Here is a 20,179-nt window from a genome sequence, read left to right as displayed (position 1 = left end):
AACACAAATTTTGCGCTTTAACTTCAAGGAAAATGTTGAAAAGATAATGTGGTAACATTTACAGCACATCTGAGCGTAACTATCAAAGTTCTAACAAGATACAAGCAAAAAGTAGTTTTCGCCATGCTGGAGAGCAAGAGTATACCCTCCAATATGGCGGTATGCCCTCCACCATGGCGGCTAATACAAATCATACTACTTTGTAGAAAAATCAAAGTGGCATAAAATGTCTCCCTTAAATGCGTTTTCTCTCAAATTTCGGGTGTAAGATAATTTTTATGTGCTCTGTCATCAGCAAGATTCCAACTCATTGTTCAAAGGAAGCATTGGTTACGTGACCTCTTAGTGCAAGTGGCCTGTTACTGGAAGTTTCGTGTCGAAGTGTTGTAACGATAGCTAAAAAATGTGCAAAAAAGCGTGATGCACGTGCAAAGTTGTTGTTTTACTAATATAAACTTATTGCTTTTGCCGTTTTCGTTGCCGTCGCCCATCGTTGTTGCCTGAGCTCCCTTTTGTTGTCATCCCAAAACTTTTCTACCATGGTAACGTGACGTCACACCTCTCCTCTCTGTTCACGTGCGTACGCACGTAAAAATTACGCGGTGGAAATCCACTGAAGGTCTAGCTGAGGTTGAAAAACTATAACTTACAATAACTCTAATTTGCGCAGAAAACAAAATGATGACGTTTTCTAGTAGTTCGCTGCATTTCTATGTATTAAAACAGCGCCTTCGCCTTCCACGTAAAACCCGGACTGAAACATTTTCGCGCATGCGTATCTCTCTGTGCCCTACTAAACTTCTCTAGTTTTCGGATCGGTCATGAGGTTTTACTAACAGGCTGACTAACAGGTTTATACACCAAAAACCTGACGTACTGTAAATTGTTAAGTCTAATGCACTTTATAGGTCATATGATTTTTGCAAGGTTATTAACTGAAATTTGTCACATAAAAGGTCTGTCAAGTGAGGGTCAACAAAGTTTTTAAATGTTTGTGAGCATGCGTGTAACTGGTGTCAGGGTATCTTTAGAGGATAATAGGATTTGTTAGTTTCGGTTTAAGTGGCTATAATTGTAGTCATATGAATGAATGAATTTAAAGCGTCAGAGCTTTTTAAAAAGAAAAAGGGAAAAACGTGTCAGCATGCAAACTAAAGAAGTTTCATATGAAAAACACGTTTGTTGTCAAAATTATATTATGAATATAACATCCACTGGATCGGATATGTTTTGAAATCGATAAATAACGTTTGTTTATTGTGAATCCCTGGTTCTTCCGGTTCCCATATGCTTGGTATTGCATGTAAAATAAGAGGACTTTTTCAGTGATTGGGCGTGTTTAAAACATCAGTTCAAATCGATTTCGATGCTGTAGCGTACATTTTGGAAACAAAATCAGTGTTTAGAGTGTTGGATACGGCTTCTGAAATAATCAGTAATTCGTGTAGAAATTCACAGCATGAATCGCAACATCTAAAGATGAAAGTAATCCGCTTTCATCAACATTTATTGACTGTTAAAAATATATGCAATTAGAGAGATGTTTTTAAATTCAACTACACTGGCAGAAGAGCAAATCCCGGAGCATTCTCAACAATAGCTCTCATTTGAATGATCACTCCATAGGATTTCATCCACAGACTCAAAAGTTAGACCCACCTTGTACAGCATAATAGACAGTACCACAGGAAAGTACTGCTCAGTAGCTTTCATTTGAAAGAATGAAAGAAGGACATTTCTGTACGTCATCTGTTTTGTGTTGTTAGGAAATAGGTAAAAATAAAACAACTATTAATTTTAAGATGGTGATATATATTTACGCGACGTATAAGTGGCCCTCTATTTTTAAAAAACTTGTAAAAATCACTCTATCATTTATGGTATTCTCAAAGGCTGTTAGAAAAAAATAAAAGTGTACAACAAAATCAAGTACTGAGATGAAAGAGTTTTAAAAAGGGAACAATAATCAAGAAAACATTTTCCCCCAAAAAAAATTATTAGAGCTAATTGAGTATTGATTGGTGCGCTTTTTGCCAATTGTCCCGTGGAGGTACTACTGAGGCGATTCATCTGAAAGTTCATTCTTTCGGATTTCTTAGACAAGAAGGGTTAGAGCCACCTTCTACAGTATAAAAAATAATACCACAGGAAAGTACTGTTCAGTAGCTTTCATCTGAATGGTAACGTTACACCATAGGATTTTGTCCACAGACTCAAAAGTAAGAACCACCTTGTACAGCATAATAAACAGTACCACAGGAGGGTACTGCTCAGTATCTTTCATCTGAATGGTTACTCCACAGGATTTCATCCACGGACACAAAATTTAGAAACACCTTTTACAGCAAAATAAACAGTACCACAGGAAAGTACTGCTCAGTACCTCAGTTTCATCTGAATTGTTACACCATAGGATTTGTCTACAGACTCAATTTGTATAGCATAATAAAAAAACAGTACCACATGAAAGTATATTCATTTTATTTAAATGGTCACACCAAAGGGATTTCATTCACAAATTTAGACTGTTCCGTAATTAGAAAATCATTTGTTCTCTATAAACCTCAAATGTTTTTACAACGTGACTAAAAACCGAAACCTGAGGAATGAATGAAACTGTAATTTAGCTCGTGTTTTGTATGCTAAAAGCAACAGCTTATCCTTAATTTTTCTGAAGCTTTCGTTTAAAAAAGTTCTAGTTTTAATCAATACGAACCCAGTGCAAAAATACAGATAGTTTCTTGGTGTCGCGGACGGGTGCAATCACCAAATGATGTAATATGAAAAATTGAAAAGACACAGAAGAATACCCGCACCAGCAAAATAGGGAACAAACAATAGCTCCCTCTTATCATAAATATTCTCTTTTTTTTTCTCTACCTCTGTTTTTCATTTTCATTTTTTCTCAATTTTTTTTCCTTCTGCCTTTTTTAGCCTAACTATGATTAATACGATTATCTAATATATTTGAAGATTTACTGTAGCTCTGCCTTTGATGTTTGAATGTATAATTCTGATATCATTTTGTTGTAATAATTTAACTGAGCGAGCCCATTCCTTATAAGCCTAGTGGCTTTTCTTGGGCTTCCTCGCCATGAGCTTTTTAAATATTTAGATTTTCTTGTTTTTTGTACATCCTTATGGCAAAACAATAAACTGAACTGAACTAAACTAAACACTAAGAAAAACACATTTCTAGTCGTCATCTATCTCCTGTAGGAAGAAACAACTTGCGAACCGTAAGACATAATGAAAACCCATGCAACTATTTTTAAAAAAAGGCTCAATGGGAGATTCACGAGATTGTCATGATAATGTAGTCCACAGGCGGCCCAAGCTCACTACAGGAACGCGGACGTGACTCTTGCTTGCGAGCGGTGTTGTGTTACAAACGGTTATTTACAAAGGTTTGTATGGGATGTAAACGATTTTTCTTAAAAGAGAGAAAAAATGTTATGTTTTTAAATGAAATCGACTTACCTTATTGCCTTGTTGAATTCTTTGTTGTTTGCCCACGTCTCAGGCCGTTTTGAAGTGTTTCCGGCGAGTTAACACATCACTGCTCTCAAGCAAGAGTCACGTCCGCGTTCTCGTAGTGAGCTTGGGCCACCTGTGTGTAATCCCGCAGATTTTGAATTTGTTTACAGCCGTGTTTATAGTTTATCTGATAATCTCTAAGATTGTGAGCAGAACATTCATAAGGATTATTACTGCTAGTTGTTTTAGTTACAGTTATAGCTAACAAAAGGTTAAACGTTGAAGGTCAAAAAGTGAATTTAAAAAATGAGTGAAATAGGCTAAACCCGACCCATGTGTTGATCACGAACGCTTAAGCTGCAAAACATAACGTTGACGAAATCTTACGGCTTCTGGAAAAAGGAAAGGCTAGCAAACTTAATACAATATTAACCTAAAATGTAATTACTATGACGAAATTTATATCGAGAAGAATGAACCTTTTAACCCTTTAAACCCTAAGATCAAGATTTAGATTCTCATTTGCTGCCCTTATTCATTTCCTACAGAAGTAGTGGGGAGAAGTTGATAAAGTATCAAGCAAATTCATCTTGTGTGATCATGTCGCTAATTCTCATGACCACTCCGTTTTACAAAGCATTGATATTACAAGGAGAAATTTGATGCTGATCACTCTTAGGGCTTAAAGGGTTAAAGCAGATTGAAGACCTACCGTGAAAATGTACACTACACGGATTGTTTTGCAGGATCAGCTGGGCGGTTATTCTCTATAATTATTATTATTATTTTTTTTTTACATCATAAAATGGGCAAAGCAGTCGGTTCACGGTTTGAGAAGTCAAGCAAAAAAATCAGGACTTTGTTAGTTTCGCTCGGGAAATTGCGTTTACCATTAGACAGGTTAAGCATCACGTTTACGTTAAACGGCAAACACGGATTTGTACCACGTGACCAAGTTTCCTCTTTACTTGTCGTTTACTGTTCATTATTTCTATACTAGTTTCACTCAATTTATTAACCATAAGAATTGTATTGACTTGTTTTTATCTGCTCATTTTCCATTTTGAGAAATTTTCAATTTGAATCTGGCGTTTGCTGTTTGCCGTATACGTAAGCTTAAACTCTCTATTTGCGCAAATATTTTTGAAATCGAGCAATGGTGGCTAAGCCCGGAAACCGTTATCAAAAGAGGAAATAGACTATACATTTCCCTTTGGAACATTTAGACCAGGAAACCAGGAGTACCGTTTCAGACGCTCCGTTGCTCCGAAAATTTTTACTTGAACGACCCAAAAAGTCGTGTTCCATTTCCCTTCCAATCGGAAACGTTTTGTTGTTTTTTAAAAGGGTAAATAACCAATGAGTCAATTATATTTCTATAGAACTTATGAAGACATAAAAGCACGCGCGCTTCATGGGCAAGTTTATAAAATAAAAAAGTAAACACACTTGTTCTCGCAAGATGCTCGTGCATTTTTTACTGGTGATTTATGTCAGTAATCGGCTCCTGTTTATGTACATGTTAACTTTTTCGAATTGTTTTGAACACGTGTCTCTTCAGTGGCACGTGCCTCTTCAGGAAACACGTGCCGCTCGTGCTTTGCTTAGTGTTCCTGTTTATGGCCGCCATCTTTGATTTTGAAAGTAGACAGAGTACTTCCGCAAAGCGTGGGTGGACGTAACGCCAAATCGAATGAAGCGAGGAGGAGGGGGAATTCTAAGTTCTGGTCAGGTGTTTCACGAGGCAAAGAATGTTTATTTTCTTGATCTGGTATTAATGGCTCAATGATCGATTTGTTTTTGGGCATGCCGATGATCTCTTGCAGGAAGCCAGCCCATAGATTACTAGTGGTTTTGTTGTCACACAATTAGTGTAAGGGCTCTACGTTCACGTTACTTTGTTGTTTGACTTAGGTGTTATGTCTGGCTTTGAAGCTGCCCATTTCTGATAATCCCAATGAACTGAATACAGTCAAAGCTCTCACAAGTGACCACCTCAGGAGTGCATAAAAGTGTTCACAACTATTTACGAGAATGGGCTCTTATAAGTGACCATGTAATTTAACTTACTGAGGACACTTGCTTGCGAGATTTTCGAAGCAAAAAGCTTGGCAAATGTTCTTATGCCTAGTTTTTACACGGACCATTACTTAGTTACCAGTACATTCAGTTAAAATGACTTCGTTCAGTTTCATTTTTATTACTTATCACATATTTCGAAGTTAACAGACCGTTAGTGCTTATGTTGTTTGCTCCACTAAATTTGATCAAGAAATTAAAAACTTTCATTTAAGTGTTGGCTAAGTGGTCACTACAGCCTCTGATTTCCAAAAGAGGTGGTACACGTTTTCGCTCCTGAGAGCCCTTCATTAGTCACAGTCACAATCCAGAACGAAGAGTTTGCAGTGCTTGTCCTAACTCGACCAGGGGCTCGTTTGTAGAAAGTCCTAATTATTAACTGGCCCGGAAAGCTGTGGTTTTTTATACTCATGGTCAAGATCGAGGTTAAAAACGTTTTGCAGAAAATATGATAAAATTATCAGGTAATTCTCACAAAATGGACTGCATGGTTTGCTAGCTAAGACCCTCGTTTTTATTCCTTATAGATTTTAGTCATTTTGTTCCGGAAAAATTCCAATCCGAATTGATCGCCTCGTACGTGAGTTGCCACAAGGAAAGTGCGGAGTGTATATTTTGAAAACTGGTCATCCTCTGTCTTTATCCGGCGTAGACGGTATTTATCCCATCGAAATCCCGTTTTTTCAGTCTTAATAAACGCCGCGCTCTAAAAAATCAAAAGTCTAAACAAGGAAGTTTTGAAGTACTTTGTCCCTGCAGCATTTACCTCTTTAATTTATTTTGTATTTTTTTTCTTTTGATAATGATCTTTTAGGTATATGGGCATAGTACATTGCTGTCAGAAAAAGCGATTGAAAAACCTTTGTTATTAAATGGGTCCTCGGGCAACGTTAAATTTAAAAAAAAAAAAAAAAAAGAAACGCCTGGGGTGTTCAAAGAGAGACAAAATTTTTCGGTAATCGTTGAAGTTTATATTTAACGTGTACATATAATTGAACTGTACAATCTCTAATTTCGCTGATATTTGTATAGTTATCAGGTCTTTAAAAAGTTATATGACCTGGAGGGTCACACTGACGATTCCTAAACTGTTATGACTCTGAAAGGAGCTTATATATCTAAATTTCATTTTCTTTGTATTTCAAGAACGATATCGTGACAATTCGTGATACCATGCATATTTTATATTTACAGGAGTAGTTCTAACAAATTCAGTGTATACGCTGAGATTACAAATGTAGTTTGTGTGATGCCATGTTTCTTTTACATCAGAACGTTGTAGCATTTCACGTTAAGTTTTGCGAATGCGTTAAAGGCAGCTAAACTTTACATTAGCACATCTTTGTTGATTTTTTTAAGCCGTTCAGGCTTCCCGAATCCTGACACGGCAGCTGTCTTAAACTATTCACTAACGAGCAAGGCAAGCACGTCTTTTCCTTTTCCCCTTCGTATTTTTTTCAACCCCCTCCCCTCACCCCTTTTTGCGCCTGTCACGCTGGCTATGACGAAGTGAAAATACCTGCCCATGCGAGAATCACGGTCGATGTAATCCCACTCAAGCTTTTTGAGGATTTGCCAGTAACGATCAGCAGTTTTTGGAAGAAAAGTCAAAAAAGGGCTAATAAAAAATAAGTTTTCTTCTCTTAGTCTGGTTTTTAAGCTTCACAGTTTGTAATTAAACAGATTCTTTTAAGCTGGACCAGTTGAAAGGTGCAGTCAGTCAAAACTGTTACATTTTGGGACCAAACACAATTGTTTTTCTTATAAATAGAAAATAGAGACTCCGGATACCAAATGCCCCGCCCGCCTGCCAATTGAAGAAACAATGAACCATGACATTCATGGGGCCATCTTCAGTTGTGGACCTTGGAATTACCGAGAGAGTTAACCTCGTTTTATCCGTAAATCGTATTATTTGAAACTGGAAAAAACCTATAAATATCGGAGTAGGCCTCTCTGTCGATATCGCGTATCGATAACGCAAAGCGTGTGGTCTCCCGGTACCGGCAGAGTTTGCAGAAGGTCAGTATTGTGATGCAAAGTTTATGAATGATCTTGATAAAGCGGACGTATTAGTGTAAGCACATTTGCGTGGGTTGTTTCAGGAAAAGATGGTTTGCAGTAGCCTGAAGTAATTCCGAGAATGAATTTCCGTTCAACCTTAACTATGAAAAATCCTCAAATGCATGTCTATAGCTCAGTTGTCAGGGTTTTTAAAGCGAGGGATAATAATTAATATTCTCATCAAGTAAGAAGTGTTCCAATAACAGTACTAACAATACCTTGTAAAATGTATTTCCAAAATTGTAGGTATAGCTACCACACGACCAACTACGTGCAGAAAAATGGCGGGCATGTTTGGACTCTTTCATCCTTACACAATGAATGGAATCGACTTCAATCAACCTGACACGGGATTCCTTAACCCGGAGGTTTTAGGCTATAGAGGTAGGTTTAAAGTATTTTTGTACTTTTGATACCCCACGGCCTTTTTGTTCGTTGGGACGCGACCCTTTGCATCATTTTCTACGGGGCCGAAGTTTATATAGCAAGTGCAATAATATAATTAATTGCTCTGGACAACCGTATATCTTATCGTTTTGCCTGAGGCTTTGATTTTAAAGCTCAACAAAAGACAAAACAGGGGTATGTTTTCAATACCAATTTCCTGGCGTCTTAATTTTATGCGCTTTTGAAATTGACAATACGCAACAAGGTCAGCTTACTCGAGAAATCAAAGGTAAAATGATGAAAAGGTTGGGGAAAGAGATTCTTAGAAACTCCCATTTAACTGAGAAACGTAACTCGTGAAGTAATGCTGAATGTGGTAACTTTCCACTTTTGGAAGTAAATTATTGGGGAATACTGTAGTTCTGGGTTTTGAGTCAGTGGACGAAATCCTTTGTTATCGTTCAAAGAAATCTTTTTTAGCCATTCTTTCGCATCGTTCCGTTTGCGTAGCAGTATTCAACAGAATGAAATATGGAAGTTTTGTTATATTTTGACTGCGGTCATTGAGGGGTTACCGGGGTTTAATTGCATTAGAGGAGTCTCACTTAAATATTCACCGTGAACTAAAGGTCCTGGGACATTTTCACCACAAATAAATCTCCGAAGGTCCCTTCGTATAATTGGTCACCATTTTGGACCCAAACTGACGTCATTTGAAAACTTGCATTGAAAATTCCTGATCACCTCTCCAAATAGAGTATGACTTCAATGTTTACATCCTCTATAGCGGAAGAAACGAGAGCGCGGGGATATTGCTCAATACTTAGCTTTCCATGTGAATATCACGCATTCACCTTTGTAACATGTGCTACAAGGAAGTGCTCATTTTTGGGAGAGACAGCCTCTGTCAGTATGGCACTTAAGGCCTGTAGTTAGATCGTCACATGTTTTTCACAAGACATGGAGATTCTTTTATCAAACTTTTTCTGCTGTAGTGAACTCGATAAAACATCGGCTATCTTGGGTTCATCTTTTGCGCTCGGAACTTTTCGAGTCTGAGAAGGCAGTGCTGGTAATCATGCTGAACAAGAAGGTTTTGCACTTTTGCGTCAAAAACTTCTGTGACCATTCATGTAAAAGCTATTAAACACTAATTTGTTTATTGTACAGTACAAGGTGGTTCTAACTTTTGAGACTTTGGTTGAAAACTTATGGTCTCACCATTCAAGAGGGAGCTACTACTATAAGCATTATTTTCCTGTGGTAATGTACTTTATTTTGCATAAGGTAATTTTAACTTTTGTAGACTTTTAAGTCGGTGAACAAAATCCTAGACTACTGTGACTACTCAAAAGAAAGCTACTAAGAAGTACTTTCCTATGGTACTGTTAATTATGTTGTACAAGGTGGTTCTTACTTTTGAGGCTTTGGATGAAATCGCATGGTGTGACTGTTCAGATGAAAGCTACTGAGCAGTACTTTCCTATGGTACTTTTAATTATGTTGTGCAAGGTGGTTCTTACTTTTGAGAATTTGGGTGAAATACTATGGTGTGACATTCAAATGAAAGCTACTTAGCAGTACTTTCCCGTGGTCCTGTTAATTATCTTGTACAAGGTGGTTCTAACTTTTGAGTCTGTGGATGAAATCCTATGGTGTGACCATTCAAATGAAAGCTACTGAGCAGTACTTTCCCGTGGTGCTGTTTATTCCGCTGTACAAGGTGGTTCTAACTTATGAGTCTGTGGATGAAATCCTATGGTGTGACCATTCAAGTGAAAGCTACTGAGCAGTACTTTCCCGTGGTGCTGTTTATTATGCTGTACATATATGAAATCCTGTAGTGCAGCCACTACATTTAAACCCGTTTAGCAGTACTTGACATGGTGCTATTTGCTTTTTATCGTATTACAAACACATTTTAAGCATATTTTGACTGTCTTTAGGGGTCAGAAAGGGTTAAACGTAAAGCTCTTCTAGGAAACTAGCTTGCAATCAATACGACTATATTTAATCTTTCTGCGTACTATAACTCTAAAACTTCCGGTAATAGTCACTTCCTTTGCTCAAAATACGAGGCCTCGAGCGCACGCTATACTATAAAAGGGAACTTCAAAGGCGTGCTCCAATTCTGCCATAGGAGATCTTTCTTGATATTTCAGAAAGTGTTTCATCGTAAACTGGTCGAGTTCTCTATGTTTTATCTGAGTAGAACTTTTGCTCATAACTGATGCTTTCGTGTAAAAAAATTTGCGCATTTGCAGTTTGAAGTGATGTCATGCCCGCAATAAGGAAATAGCTTATCTTTTTAACAGATTAGAGTTAATTAAACTGAACTTGCGCATTACACGGGTCATGCAACTTCCACCTGGTCAATAATAGAGTATTTACTACTGCAAAGTCGATCATGAAGTCATTTAATGTAAGAAGTCAAACGTTTTGTGGAACAAATCCGACCTGGTGATTATTCACGTGAAACATATTTAGTAGTACTTCACGTGCTTGTATTTGTATTTGTTTTTTTTGTTTTGTTTTTTTTTTTCAGTAACGAAATAGATTCAGGAATTTCTTTTCAATTCTGATATGTGCGCCCTTTGGGGAGTTTAATAAAAAGTTTTTCACGTTCACGAAGGTTGGTGCCGGCAGACAAAAATAGTCTTAAACATTTACTGAAATCTATCATAGTATAAGATACATATATGTGAGAGATTTCCTGCAGCTTTTTTGTATTTGGTCTACGGTGATTGATAACTTGAGTACAGCAACTACACTCGTCTCTCTCTTAACGAACACCTCTGTAAAACGGACACCAAGAGTTGGCCCCTGCCTTTCTTTACCCCTTTTAGTTGACTCTCTATAAGACGGGCACACAGTGCCGCTACCAAAGGTGTCTTCCTTAGAGGGAGTTGACTGTAAAGTCAATTCTCTCTTAACGGACACCTCTATAAGACGGACACCTAGAGTTGGTCCCTACCTTTGTTTCTTCCCTTTATTTGACTCTCTATAAGATGGCCACACACTGCCCGTCCCAAAGGTGTCATTCTTAAAGAGAGTTGACTGTAGAGTCAACTCTCGATCTCTTTACGGAAACCTCTATTTGACGGACACTTCCCTGACACGGACACCTAGAGCTGGTCCCTGCCTTTCTTTACTTCCTTTATTTGACTCTTTCTTAGACCGACACCCAGTGCCGGTCCCAAAGGTGTCCGTCTTAAAGAGAGTCGACTGGGGAGTGCAGGATAAGAATGTTATTCTTCCAGCGTTACAATTTAATCAAACGTTCAGTTTTGGAGGTACAGTCAACTCTTTCGTGGTCGTAAAGAGATGTCCGTCTCATAGAGAGTCAGATAAAGGGAGTAACGAAAGGCAGGGACCAACTCTAGGTGTCCGCTTTACAGAGGTGTGCGTCTTATAGAGGTGTCCGTTAAGAGAGAGTCGACTTAACCTTCATTCTTAGGCCGAGCTCGACATACTGACCTAGCGATGTCGGCAACAGGTAGCTTATTAGGAGATAAGACCAACTGCTATAATCCATAACATCTCTCTCAAATTATTCTGCAATTAAAAATCATGGGTAAAAAATGGATTTTCACCAAGTTTGTCAACAGTGGCACCACAGTGTAGCTCGGTTAATTCAAGTAACTTCAGTTCATTTGATCTATTGTACCTCTTCCGGCATCAAAGAAAATGAGATCAGAGGCATCGTTTTTTACGCCCAAAACTGTTCCACTTTTCTCTTAAGTGCCATTGTCTCTTAAATCCTTCCTCTTCTTTTAGTACGGCGCAACCTTTGTGTGAGTCCTGTAAGTGTAACTCACATTACTTAGCCTTTGATTATTATTTATAACATGACATCGCGCCATCTAAGGAATTCCGAAATCCGGGAAATTTTTACTTGTGGAAAATCAGGAATCCAAGAAATTTCTCTTGGGGAATTCGGAATCCCACTAAAGATTGGAAACCCGAATGCAAGTTAAACTGACAAAGAATCCAGAATCCAGTAGATTGAATCCGGAATCCGCGGCGTGGAGTCCATAATCCAAGACTGTCTTGGATTTCTTGACATGCGACGAAGAACAGCCTTTGTGAATTCCAAAGAACAGAAAGTGGGGCAGGGTTGCTTGACAGATACTTGGCTGGGAAGGGTGTTCGACTCTTTTCACCCCTGTCGCTGCCTAAGACGCATGTTTCTACACGAGTCCATTCACCATTAAGATTCTGGATAAAGTGTTTTTTAATTCAAGATCGTGTTTGTCAACTTACGCCAGCCAGACAATTGCAGACCACTCTTTTGCATTACTATTGCCGGGTTAAGGCCCAGTGTGGCGGTGTAACGTTCTTATTAACCTTTTAAGCCCCAAGATCCACATACAAATTCTCCGGACCGATCTCCATACATTTGTTTTAAGAATAGTTGAGAGAATGTGGTTTAAGATCAAAGCATTCTCTCTTTGGTAATCAGTTGAGTAATTCTCATAACCTTTACTGTTGATGATCTGCTGATGTTGTTAGGAGAAAATTGATGTTGGTCACTCTTGGGACCTAAAGGGTTAATGTGATCGCTTATCGGGAAGGTACCCATAACGGTGTTTGCTAATACCCAGCTAGGATGCCAAACACACAGTGATCTCACAAACGTAGCTTTTGCCTTCTTTTAAAAGCTGACAATCTCCAGAACTCCCTGCATCTCATTTCAGTCTAATGATAAGCATTATTTTTTATAGCATCCACCAAGGTTCCCCAATCTTTTTGTCAACACCCAGTCATCACGTTCACAGATGTTGTGGTTCAATTTAACTTTGGTTTAAATTTTATTTTCCTTTGTTTTGGGGTATGGTAATGCATGATAATGACTTTGAAACAAAGGAAATAAAATTTAAACCAAAGATAAATATAAACCATAACAACAGAGACCAAACTGAAATCGTGACTCAAAGAATGGAATAGTGTTTGGCATTCCTTGGATATTAGTTTCGAACTTCACCGAATTTGAATAACGTACACTAGACCACGTACAAACGCTGTAAAAACTGATGCTCGACGCCGCTTAAAGTGACTTCCGCCGCCTCCCAAAAATAGAACGATCTTATCAATAGTTTTTTTTTTTTAAAAAAATTAAAGATTTTACTTAAATTTTTTCACATATTTATAATCTGACATCTTAAGAATAAAAACATCATAACCAGCGGCTGATATCCAGGAAGAGAGATAACAGCATTAGTGTATTAAGCTAAGGGGCTCTTAAGTTTACACCTTTTTGGATAAAACATTATCTCTACAAAGCAAATTATTAAAGTGAAGATAATCTCTTATCAGCAATCGGTGTGTCTAATTTCGACTGAGAACATCACGAAATGTAACCAAAGGAACAAATCTTTAAACCACTGAACCCAAGAAACTAATCGCTCAGATTCATCACGCGTGCAGACGGTTTTGCACTGTGCTTCGTTGTAGACGAGTGCTTCTCGAAATTTTTTAGATATGGAGTTCGGCTGGCCGGGCTTCCTTCCTTGTTTCGGTTGTTCTCAGTGTCTTGCAACGACCTCATTTTTACAAGGTAATCTTGATGCATTTGTTCCTCATTGAGTCATGGTGTATAATTGAAAAGAAGTTTTTAACTTTAGCTGAGGAATTGTTGAACTGGAGAAGGCCATGGAATGCTGATGAGTCAGCTCTTTCTAAGGCGAACATCCACCTTAAGTTATTCAAGTGATAAATTATGACTTGCTAAAGACGGGGACCAACCCTAGCTATCCGTTTTATAGAGGTGTTAGTAAATAATTCATAGATAACTTGAGAGATAAAAAAATTGACTATTCGCCTTTTCCTTCATTGTGACTTTTGAAGGTCCTCCAAGAAAGCAACGTCGAGAACGGACAACTTTCACCAAAGCCCAGCTTGAAATTCTTGACGCCCTCTTCGCCAAAACAAAATATCCTGACGTGTTCATGAGGGAAGAAGCTGCCAACAAAATTAATCTTCCGGAAAGCAGAGTGCAGGTATTGTTAGAAAAAATTTTATACTTTCTTATGGTGCGTTCGATTTTCTCTTCTTCTCGCTTGGACAAAACTGAACGATAGAAAGAAAGTTTTGTCACGATTCCATTCCGTATCATTGGGATTTTTAGGCCATATGAATGAAATAATGATGATGATGATGATGATTAATAAAAATAATAATAATAATATTGATTAAGATGTTGATGATGATGACGACGATGATGATGATGATATTCCTTTTCTCCTTCTATCTATACGTGTTTCCGTTCTGATACATTTGCTGCAATATTTATGCAATTGAAATCGAGAGATTAGATTTAGTTAGTGTTTATAGGGTCATAAAATATCGTGACAATAAGAAGGGGATTAGTGGCCGAACAGAATCGATGAAGGGGATGAGATTGGCTGTTGAAGACTAAAACTCTGTACAGGAGTTTATTGCAGTGTAACCTCCATATAACGAAGGGAAAAGGGATTAGCAAGCTATGTTCGCTGTAAGAAGGTTTTGTTATATCGATGTTATTTTTGATATATTTGACTACTATTGGCACGAACAATGTAGTCTTTTTTACCGAGGACTCGTTATATCGAGGTTCAAATGTATTAACAAGACCCGTGATATTTAGGCGTAAACAAGACAAACGCAAGAAGAATGGAGTGAGGAAATGAAAACTTTTCCTTTCTCTCCAACACTCTGCTTCCGGCTTGTGCCTTGGAAACGCCCGGTCTTTAACCTAAAGGAAGCGATCGGCAAATCCTCTCAAAAAAAAGTGAGAAGAGCTAAAGATTGGGCATTGGCCGGAATCTTGCAACCTCTTACCACGATGCAAAGCTGTTCGAATAATACATGCCTTTTGGTGCAGGTTTTCACCTACGTAGCTGTTTATTTCGATGAGGAATGTTGTATGCAAATCTGCTCAAAAAAGTTTGGTTGTCACGTGATTGTCTCTTCTTTTGGCGTGCGTCCGTCGTCGCCACAGGCAAACCAATGTGAAGTGCCACTCCAAATATTCCCCGTGCTTTATAAAACGTTTGGGGGGGGGCAGCTGGAGGGAGTCGCATGGCCATTCACTTTGTCATAAAACCCTTTTACTCTTTATTATTTGACTAATTGTTCAATGTCCCTTTGTAGGTCTGGTTCAAAAATAAGCGAGCAAAATATCGCCAGCAGAAGAAACAACAACAACTCGATGCTCAAAATAAAGCAGAAGAAGACAGAAGAGACTCAACGTCATCACCTCCAGGGAACCAAGATAAAACAGCGCCACAACATTTGAGTAACAACTTCAGCTTCAAAGGCGTCGATTTACTGCAGCCAAACAAAGACTCTCTTAAACAAAGCTCCCAGATATTAGCAGATATTCAGAGACAAGTAGGTTATCAGTCCTCTAAGTCAGGAAATAATAACATCGAAGATCTTCTTGCTGCTCTTTCGTCCACAGTTTCCTCGCAACCTTCTCAACTTCGCACGAGTAGTGAGCAGAGTTTCCTTCCAGTTAATGGCAGCATACCTTATTATGCACAACATCCTTACTTTCCCTCTGCAACCAAGTAACTTTTAGCCAGAACATGATGAACCTGAGAAAATTGCCAACATTTTTGACGCCACGGCAATTTTCACAGGCTAGGAGATGATTGAAATCATCTATTCAATATTTAGACAAGAAAAATTGTTTTATTAGATACGTACTTACCCTTATTTACAAATAATATCGAGAACTACACAACCAAAATTTTCAGGGGCGTGGCTACCTGCTAAAGTAGGCCATTTAAAAATGCAAAGTAAAGGAGAAGAAGGGAAATAGCTGATAGCTGAAAACAAAAAACGTGGCAATTACCTATGCAACTCTGTTTTAACCCGAAGATAATTCAGGGGCGGATCTAGAGGGAGGGTGCAGGGGGTGCGCACCCCCCCCCCCCCCCCCCCCCCGCTGAGATGACCTGCGGTTTTCTAATACAACTGGTATTTTGCAAAAAAAAAAACCATGTGGTTTACTGGTGTTGAAGTAGAGCAAGAGACGAGTGCACCCCCTCCTACAAAAAATCCTGGATCCGCCCCTGTAATTGTCTCATTAGAATCTATTGTATTCTTTTCCGATTTGTCACGCAGGAAAGCTGTATCTAAGGCCAAGAGGAATGAGTACCTTACCATGGTGCTTACCTCTGGGAAAATTTCTAGCTACGCCCCTGTAAATGAAAAGCGTTTTTTTGAATTGATCTCCTGAGATTTCTTAATTTTCTAATTCTCAATCTCTTTTTCTTATAATCTCTCATTTTTTTTAAATAATCCCTCATTCGTTTCATTTTGACTCCAGTACGTTTCAGGAGGAATGCGAAAGATCAATTTTCATTATTATAGTTTAGTGGTAATTCAGCGTTGCGTTTGCTTGAAAACAGTATTCAAGTTCGATCTGGAGTACTGATATTAGAGCTACGTTCTTTTGTTCTTTTCTATAGCCTGTTCTAAGATTGGCGTGAAGCAGTCATGTTAAACTCGCGCGCTGTTTTTTGAGCATTCCCTCGTTAATCATAACTTATTTCAAACTCTCAAGTACCATAAAAAAAATTGATTAACGCAATTAAAGTTACTATTGTGTACATTCATGAGAATTAAAGATTCGACACTGTATTTAAGAGCAATAAATTTGTGTATCAAAAAATCGGGCAATTTGTATTTTTGATTAACCCCCTTGCAACGGTAGAATTTTGTGGGAAAAGGTGGCAGTCGATTGGAATCGACAGTATGTTTATTACGAGAGCAGTTTTATCAACCTCCTATTACAAAAATAGGTTTATGACCGAAACAACAACTGTCTGATGATTAAAAAAGATGTCATTGTCAGTTTCTTTTAGCATTTCAAGTTACCACTTATCGATTTTTTTTAACGCGGTCATTTTGAATTGTGCTGTCAGCAGTGGGCCGGGGAGGTTTGGAACTAAGAATCTTCGGCCGGAAGCGGGTTGGAAATGAGGTAGGTGGGTCGGGTGTGCTCTGGGAGAAATCGGCAAACTCCGAAAATTCCGGGAAGATCAGATCCGAGCGGCTCCGAAGATTTTCGGTTCCAGACTACGCACCAGCTAGTCAAAACTTAAACGGCCCCTCACAAAGCATCACACTCCGCGTCGATAAATTAAGTCTGTATTCATTGGTTATAATACTGTTGACTGTGAGAGCACCGTGCCCTAGGAAATCTTCAAAATCAATTTTTTTTCTTCACTTTCCCCAATGATACACCACTTTAGACCCGGGTTAGAACCTCTCCCCCTGTAGCCCGAGAAAACAGCCAACATTTGGCAACGCTACCACTGGTTTTTCCGTCAAATGACGTCTGAGAAAGGAGCGCAGAATTTCCATACTGATGACGCGTCACTACCCAGATCTGGGTAGAGCTTCTGATTGGTTGAATCAAATTTCCCACGCGGTACGACCAATCAGAAGCACTACCCAGATCTGGGTAGTGGCGCGTCATCAGAATGGAATTTATACGCGCGTTTCTCAGACGTCATTTGGCGGGGTGAACCAGTGGTAGTGTCGCCAAATGTCGGTTGTTTTCTCAGGTTACTCCCCCGGCATCCTCCAAAAACATGCATGCTCTTTTTCTTTAATTCTTTCTTGTATTAAAGTCTTCACGAGATCAAGGAGCTACAGAAACTGAAGACAAAGCTCATGCAAAATTTTTAGGGGGTAGACTTACCGTGCGCAAATGGCGACCTACTGTGAAGAACAGGCGCTCTCTCGATCGAAAACGTTTTAGTCCCGAAAATTGCTCAAAGTGCACGAAGGGAGATTTCAAATGAAAGAAATTTGAAAACTTTACAAGATCGACAAGCATTTTAGCCTACTCTGCACAAAATGCTCCTAGTGTACGATACACCATAATAATCATACATGGAGTCCTTACCTCCTTTCCTGTCACCTCCGCTGGACATGGATATTGGGGCCTCTGTAGACGCCCAATCTTGCCCGTTGAATTTGAAGTTGAATTTTATTCGTTTCCACTCATATATCGCTGAAGACTCCAAAGTAGTTTCTCTTAGTCACATCCAGCTGGGACCTAACGTTGTTGGTAACAGAGTTCTCACTCCCAGCGAGCAAAAGACTGGCCAAGATTGCTGCTACATGTACTTGGCCTTCCCAAGAAAGTTACATGTGCTGTAACTCAAGAATTGGACAAAGCTGTGAAAGAGTCTCGAAAGAAAAAGTTTAATTTGTTGAAACAGTGCGTGTGATCAACTTCGCCGCGAATTTTTTCTTGGACCTGGTCAGGTATTCTGGAGTTTAGGCGATATGTGCAGCCAATATTTCGAGAACAGCTTGCAAGACTACCGAGCCTAAAAAGTTATTCTACCGCTACAGGTGAGCTTATTTTCATGTTTGTTGTCTTTCCATCATTTACATAAAAGGAAAAGGTTATTTTATATGTAGTCTGTGTAGGCACTGTCAGAAAAATAATTAAGCTACACTGTACACTGTGACATGTGATGAGAAGCCCTTTGATCCTATCTTCCAGGAAAAGAAATGTCAGTTTCATTGAGTTTCTTTCACGAAAGAAACTCACCAACAATTCCTGGTGATGTGACATAAAGGATGTCATAACATGGCCACGATTAGCCTGTGTAGCGAGCGTTTCTGTGCGGTTAGGAGCAAAAACAACGAGCGAGAGTCAAAGACCACTTAAAAAATGGTGCCAGTAAAAGACCGGGAAGGGGGTGGGGAAGAAAGGAAGGGAACGCTTACAGAAAAACCCCAGGATTTTGAAAACCACCCACTTGACCTGTCATGCCTGAGTTTGCACCACGACATTTGATGCTCTCATCAGCTGTCATAAGTGACCAATAACATGTTTGGCCTTCCGTGGAGCGGAAATTAACTTTAGAGGATGCGTGTGTGAAACCAAAATAATTGTCCTTGTGTTTTGGAATGCGTCGATGGTGTTAATGGTAAAATCTCATTGAATCTGAACGATCAATGAGGGCTTTGTCCATTTGTCTTTTTAATCTGTCTAAAAGGAAGGACGGCAAGAGTGATAGAAGTTTTGAAGTTTTAGCCCAAAACCTCCAGAAAGTTGGATTTGAAGTGGTAAAATGTGACAAGCATTCAAGTCTAGTCTTTTCCATCTGCGACGTGCATTTGCACAAGGTCAAAGGTCAGCTAAACAGTTCGGCTTACGGAATGGAATTCATTAATGGAACAACGATTTCGTTTGTTGTTTCAATAATCCATTCATAAAATGAACAATCCAATTCCGTAAAATTCCGAAAATAAGCCCCTCCATGTATAAGCCCCTCCAATAAATTATTATAAGCCCCCAAACTGGTAACACAAAACCCTCTGTTAAATCGCCCCTCCAAATATAAGCCCCCTGGGGGCATGTACTTGGAGAATTGCCCTCAAATACAAAGTAAAGCAAAGCAAAAACAGTAAATTTACTTCCAACTACATGTATAAGGCTAGCTCAATCGATTTGGAAACGTAAATTTCCCTCCATAGATAAGCCCCTCCAAATAATAAGCCTCTCCAAAAATAAGTCCCTCAAAAAGGGTCTTTGAAAAATATAAGCCCCAGGGCTTATTTTCGGAATTTTATGGTATTCATTTTCAGCCTCGATTCAATTTAATCGAATGTTGATTCAATTACTGTTTTTTGAAAAAGTGCACTTTCCACAAGTCGACCTCAGAATTTTGTTTCTTCTTCTTTTTTCTAAGAGTCAAGTGCAGGTGAGTTCTGAAGTTCAAACCCAAACAAACTGTTATATGTACGCCATTTTGCTGCCAGTAATCAGTGCAACAGACCTGAACTCTTAGAAAATATGATGGTCAAACTGAGGTCAGTGTATGTGTGGTGATTGGTGGATTTGGATCCTCGGCCTTTGTCAGTTTCTTTGCATTTGCAGTCAGTCTGTTCTAGTTGTTATTTTGATTCAAGCCAATGAAAAATGCAATCGTAGATGGTAGGAAAAGGGAAGCAAATACGATTTGTTTTGTTTTGGTTTAATCCTAATCAATCTTATCCTGTGAACAGGGCTTCGGTCGAGAGGGACATTAACCCATTCGCTCCTGGAGATTTTGCCAAAAAACGCGTTTTGAAGTTGGTCAAGTGGTTTTCTGGTCCGATGTCCTTGACATCCTTGGGAAACACATAGCCCTAGTGATATGTGTTCCCCCACCTGGGA

At 38.9% G+C, this 20,179-nt stretch overlaps 1 protein-coding gene across 4 annotated transcripts in view; it reads left to right on the top strand.

Moving 5' to 3' along the window:
* LOC140925114 (uncharacterized) overlaps positions 1-15,741 on the top strand; it is a 30,830-nt gene extending 15,089 nt beyond the window's left edge. Inside the window, exons 1-4 of one of the 4 annotated variants that reach the window (XM_073375066.1) lie at positions 7,420-7,578; positions 7,867-8,004; positions 13,855-14,006; positions 15,139-15,719. In XM_073375066.1, the coding sequence (XP_073231167.1) occupies positions 7,902-8,004; positions 13,855-14,006; positions 15,139-15,561 (678 nt within the window). In that variant the 5' untranslated portion in view covers positions 7,420-7,578; positions 7,867-7,901 and the 3' untranslated portion in view covers positions 15,562-15,719. Of the gene's footprint in view, positions 1-7,419; positions 7,579-7,866; positions 8,005-13,401; positions 13,565-13,854; positions 14,007-15,138 lie in introns of those variants that run through there. The other 3 variants (XM_073375068.1, XM_073375067.1, XM_073375069.1) reach the window with 3 other exon arrangements.
* The last annotated feature ends 4,438 nt before the right edge of the window (positions 15,742-20,179 follow it).

This window comes from Porites lutea, chromosome 14 (genome assembly GCF_958299795.1).
Source record: "Porites lutea chromosome 14, jaPorLute2.1, whole genome shotgun sequence".
Classification (NCBI taxonomy): Eukaryota; Metazoa; Cnidaria; class Anthozoa; order Scleractinia; family Poritidae; genus Porites; species Porites lutea.
The sequence above is the reverse complement of the archived record's forward strand: the minus strand, read 5'-3'. Positions and strand labels throughout refer to the sequence as shown.